This window comes from Equus caballus, chromosome 1 (assembly GCF_041296265.1).
Source record: "Equus caballus isolate H_3958 breed thoroughbred chromosome 1, TB-T2T, whole genome shotgun sequence".
Lineage (NCBI taxonomy): Eukaryota > Metazoa > Chordata > Mammalia > Perissodactyla > Equidae > Equus > Equus caballus.
In genome coordinates, this window is record NC_091684.1 from 52,478,669 (window position 1) to 52,484,668 (window position 6,000).

Sequence of the window (6,000 nt, forward strand, 5' to 3'; positions counted from 1 at the left end):
AAAACTATAAATCATCAGATACTCTTTACTATACTACAAACATGTAATAATGCTCCAGTACATCTATTTCTAAAAATAAAATGGTCATCCTGGCTTCTGTGGGAAAAAAATGAATGCTATCATTTACTTTGTAATTGGATTAAAATCTATATCAAAAAATGTAAAGGGAATCTAATAACAAAACTTCCAGATATTAAAAAGACAATCTTTTCAAAAAGGAAAGCTGTAACTTAGGAGAGCAATAGTGTATGAAGATTACCCAAAAAGAGCAACTGCCGTAGATGATTTAACTTGACTATCTAAATCAATCAAATGTACTATTCACATGCAGAAAACAGATCTGTTTAATTACCTTGTGTAATTACATCATGTAATCACCACATAAAAACCTTCTTCTTGTAGTCTAACTCAAAACTGGCGTACTATATAAATGTAGCCATTTGCTGGTTTTCCTTCTTTAAACATGACTGAACTTCAACCACTCCATTTCATCTTTTTATGACTTGTCAGACCCAAAGTAAATTCTTCTTTAATGTAATTAGTAATTAATTACAAGAATTATCTATGTGATCCATATGTCTATAGAAATAAACTCTGGCAGGCTGGTTAGCATTGGAGAGTGCACACAGGGAGCAACTTGAAGCTGGGATGAATAGCTTTACCCCACAACTCAAATATAAACAAATACCATCTGGAGCCATTAAATTCAATTTTGCTTTTTAAATGCTACAGTGAGGCAGCAGTTGAACCAGCGCAGTGGTTCTGAAAGCCAGCTGCACATTAGAATCATCTCGGGCAGAGACAAAGGGCTTTATAAAAGTAACTAAGCTTATGACCTACCCCAAAACAACTGGATCTTTGGAGGTGGAGCCTGAGCACTTTTTTCTTTTTTCTTTTTTTTTTTTTTTACAGTTCCTCTGGTGATTCAAAGTGCAACCAGGGCAGAGAAGCACTGCTGGACTACTTGAAATATTCCACAGCAATCTGGAACACTGCAGCAACCTTAAGGGACCAGTAGGTGGCCACAGCCACATTAAAAGGAATCGGTTTGGGCTTCTGGGATTTTCATCTTGTAAATGAAGACTGTCTTCTCATCATCACTTTTTTTTTTTTTTTGAGGAAGATTAGCCCTGAGCTAACATCTGCTGCCAATCCTCCTCTTTTTGCTGAGGAAGATCAGTCCTGAGCCGACATCTGTGCCCATCTTCCCTGACTTTATATGTGGGACACCTGCCAAAGCATGGCTTGCGAAGTGGTGCGTAGGTCCACGCCCAGGATCTGAACCAGTGAACCCCAGGCTGCCTAAGTTGTGCAGAGTGCACAAACTTAACCGCTGTGCCACCAGGCCAGCCCCTCTTCATCACTTTTTGATACAGACTTCATAAAATTATAGAGGCTTGGGAAATAGTAGAGAAAGGAAATGTAAAGTCAGCGTTTAAAAAAAAACTTTGTAAGGTTAAATATTCATTAAAGAAATGAGAAATATCTAGCAGACGTTAATATTAGCATTCCATCCGTGACAGCAGGGTCCAGCAGACTACACCCTGGCCAGTGCCTTCTTTTGTAAATAAAGCTGTACTGGAGCACAGTCACACCCATTCATACTGTCTACGGCTATTTTCAAGCTACAACAGCAGAGCTGACTAATTTCAACAGTGACCGTGTGGCCATCAAAGCTGAAAAATATTTACTATCTGTCCTTTTACAGTAGTTTGCTGATCCCTAACCGAGTCGGATTAACATACATAGTGAAGTATGACCCTTCCTCCCCTGCTCTCAGGTGAATGGATGTGGATCTGGGAGGGCTGACACAAGCAGGATGAATTGTTGAGTGTATGGATGCTTTTAAACGTATTGGGGTCTTTTAAAAAAAGGGCTATTGTGCTAATAGTTTTGTGTTCTCCATGCAACTTCCTTTAGTACACGCCTGTACTTTACACACAGAGAAAACCTCTCTGGTCAGACGCTACTACTCTAGCCAACAAAGGCTTTATGGAGTCAAAAGACTTGTCTTTAGTTAATAAGGAGTGCAAAGCGCACCTGGGGCAGTAGTTGATGTCTAGTGCTTTACACAGTGAGAACAATGATCATGTAATGAGGGCACCCATTGAGCATTCAACGGTGATGCTTACTGACCTCAAAGAGGAAGGTAGGGAGCTAAAGTCATCACTGCTGCAGGCTCAGCCATAGAGGCAGAGCCAAGACTGATTAGGACCCATGACAAAGGCGTGTTTCTCCGTACCCACCCCTCCTAGAAGTGTCTGAATGCAAGTCTCCAGGAAGAGCAGAGAATGCGAGGAGAGCCATCTTCTAGCTATTTCTTCCACAATTTTCTGAATAAGGGCTGGCTAGTAATCAAGTTAAACAGAAGCCTACAGCACTGTTCTGATCTGGAAGGTACTCAAAGTCAGGCTAATAAAGATAAATGGACAGGGCAAGCCTAAAAATGAAACAGGGAGATGCCTTAAAAGTGAAAATCTAGATTATGTAGAAAACAGATACATACTACTAGGTTTTAAAGCTAGAATGGCACAAAGGAAGTGTAAAGAAAATGGCCTTAGTGTGGATACGGTTAAACCATGTTAGCTAAGAGACCAAGGTGAAAAAGAAGATTGCAGAAGAGTCTGTACAGTATACACTCTTTTAAAAGAAATTGTGTGTATTCTAAGAATTGTTTAGGTACAGAAAAAAGTCTAGATATTGTTAATAGTGATCATTCCAGGGGATGGAATTGGAGAAAGAATTCGTAAATTCATGTTTCTGTATAGATTCACTTTTCTGCAATGAGATAGTATTACTTCTAGAGTTTTCTTTTTATTAAGACTTCAAAAGCTTACACATTTGTAAAAAAAAGGCAGGTGGGCACCCCAATTGCTCAGAAGGATGAGACAAAAGATAATAACAAAAATAGCCATCTCTCAAGCATGTTCTGAGTGTCAGTTACTGTACTAAGTACTTTCAAGAGGCTCTCAAATTCCAACAACTTTCCGGGATAGGCATTTTACCCATTCTACAGCTGTGGAAACTGAGACTTAGAAAAGACAGGTAACTTATTCAAGGTTACACAACAAGCAGAGTTGCATTTGACCTTAATCTGACTCCAAAACCAATATTCTACACTGTGCGTAGTCACAGATGACTCCAAGTTTGACTAGAGGTGTTTCACTAGTGTACGACCACCTCAAACTCTTTGCTCCTATCCCTATGAGATGGCAGATTCATTAATCTCAAAGGAAGTACACCAAACAAAAATTCAGCGTTAGTCAAGCGTAAAATTCTCTTACTTACCCTCAATACTCCTGTTAGGTTGCAACCTATTACTATTTTGCTATTTTTCTCCAAGATCCAAACCAAAGGAATTCCACAACTCAATCTTTTGAATTTCTTGCTGCCTAAGAAATCATTAAGATTACCATACGACCCAGCTATCCCACTACTGGGTATTTATCCAAAGAACTTGAAATCAACAATACAAAGAGACTTATGCACCCCTATGTTCAGGGCAGCATTATTCACAATAGCCAAGACACGGAAGCAACCCAAGTACCCAATGACTGATGATCAGATAAAGATGTGGTACATATATATGATGGAATACTACTCATCCATAAAAAAAGACACAATCCTCCCATTCTCAACCATATGGATGGACCCTGAGGGCATCATGTTAAGCGAAATAAGCCAGACAAAGACAAACACCATATGATTTCACTCATATGTGGAATATAAACAAACACTGACAAAGAGAACAATTTAGTGGTTATCAGGAGGAAGTGGGGGGAGGGTGGGCACAAGGGGTGCAGAGGAACATTTATTTGATGTTTGACAAATATTATTGTACAACTGAAATTTCACAATGTTATAAACTATTTAGACCACAATAAAAAATGTTTTTAAATCAATAAGCATTGTACCTTCCCAAATGTAAATAATCCAGCCCTTAAGTATATTTAAACATTTAGTCTCATTCCATGTAGCCAAACTTCTTTCACGACCTATCTTCTTGCCTCTTTTGTACCATTCCTAAATATTACTGCTGCACAGAGCTCAATAAATATTCTCGAACAGCTACACCAACACCTATATGATATGCACAAGAACCTCAAGAGATCGCCAACTCACTAGAAATTTTTTGTTAATTGTGTTAACAATCAGGACAGCCAAAGTACATAACAGGATAGGACAGAAAAGAAATACTGTACACCAAAATGTTTGAAAGTTTTGAAAATGCTGGCATAAAACAGCATAAATTACCAATAAAAGTACTGGACATTTTTGCATAATGATTCTTAACGTCTCGCTTTTATTTTTCCCAGTATCATTGAAGACTTCCTAACAATTTTGTATCTGTTGAAGTTCCTAAGGCTTCTAGAAAAGATGATAGGTTTCCAAACAAAGGTTTTGCCAAGTTTCTAAGCAAAGATAATAGGTTGGACCACACGAAATAACTAACACTCCCAATTCTGACCTACAAAACTGGCAATTTCATGTGGTTGAACCTACTTCAGAAGTAGATAAAAGAAGGTGGAGAATAAAATGGAAATGAAGATCCAGCCTAAAGACATCAGTTTTAAGACCCTAAAGTTATGGTTAAGACTGGAAAGTACAACATTTTAATAACTGATTTTGCCAAGAAATAACGCACATCTATATTAAGTAAAAAGGTTTCTAACACATTTTACATGGCTAAACAGCAAACATCAAATTTCTCTCCTAGCCAATTCAAAAAGAATCCACTATCAAACCAACTTCTAAAGTTCAGAGTTTGCAGTTTGTTCATCCACCCCGCCCCCTCAAGGTATGCTGGGTGGAGACATCGCTCTGGTAACCGTGCTTTCCATAAAATCCAGTAGTAAGCAAACTGTCCTGCACTGGCCTCGGGGAGATTCTTAGAAATCCCGGGCATCCCCCTGCCTCACCTACACTCGCAAAGTATCAGTGTCCAAACCGTGGGGCGCAGAGGAGTGGACAGGTGCGCTCGGAAACGCGCGACGGGACGCTGGTATCGCTTCCCCATTGCGGCCTGTTTCCTTCCTAAGAAATCGGGCTTCGGCGGAGGGGGCCGAGAAGGGGGCTTCCCAGCTCCGTTAGCCCCTCAAAAGTGCAGTCTCCTACTCCTTCCCTTTGTTTCTGGCCGCGGCTGAAGACGAAACGCGGAGCGAGGGCTTTCCCGACAAGACCAAACAACGGCGGGAGGACTGGAAGCTGGGCCCCTCTCACTCACCTGCTGGGCGGGAAGCCCCGCAAGGCCGAGCTCGGGACCCCTCAGGGTCTGCCCCTCCATCTCCAGCGCCGCAGCCCGGCCGCCGCCACTCCTCCAAAGGTATGATTTGAAAAGCCCGCCGCAGGCTGGAGCCGCGGAGGACGCCAACCGCCCGGCCGTACCAAGTCGGGCGCAGGGGGAGGGGGCCCGGCGCCGGGAGCTGGCGCGCGCACGCGCAGTGGGCGCCCCGTGCCCCGCGCCTCCCGCGCCGGTTTGCGGAGCCCGAGTTCTCACTGCGGGCTGGGAAGTGGGGAGCGGCGGGCCGACTTAAGGCAGTTTGGGACGTGGGCGGAGCTGCACCACAGTGGGCGGGGCTGTAGTGAAAGTGTCAATCGCTGAGCTCGCCTGACCTAGCTCAGGGTTTAGGCTGGTGGTTTTTGAGGCACGCCCTCTGCGCGGGGTGCCTTCTGCCTGCATCCCTCCCAAGGCGGCCCAAAGCGTTTGGGGGCTGGCTGAGTCAAAGCTGCAGTCCCTGGGCTCCTGGAGGCAGCTCACTCACACAGTGTCACTGCGAGCCCATGGCCTCGCTCCCAGAGAACCAAGTGACCCTCTTCTCAGCGCTCACTCTCTCACACAGCACAACATTGTCACCCGGGGTCACTCAGATCACGGACTTACTGATCAGGCTCGTGAGACACCGTGACACATTTCACAAGGTCTTTGCTTTTGCCCCCAATGTTTCTTTATAATTCCAGATGCTCTCACCCACGTAGTCTGTTCTTTCTTGCAAAAAACTT

At 43.1% G+C, this 6,000-nt stretch overlaps 1 protein-coding gene across 2 annotated transcripts in view; it reads right to left on the reverse strand.

Annotated features, from left to right (window-relative positions):
• Nucleotides 1-5,600, reverse strand: part of RTKN2 (rhotekin 2) — a 78,677-nt gene extending 73,077 nt beyond the window's left edge. Inside the window, exon 1 of one of the 2 annotated variants that reach the window (XM_001502301.6) lies at nt 5,225-5,600. In XM_001502301.6, coding sequence (XP_001502351.4) covers nt 5,225-5,284 — 60 coding nt within the window. In that variant the 5' untranslated portion in view covers nt 5,285-5,600. The remainder of the gene's footprint in view (nt 1-5,224) is intronic. The other variant, XM_014733413.3, reaches the window with a different exon arrangement.
• Nucleotides 5,601-6,000: the final 400 nt, after the last annotated feature.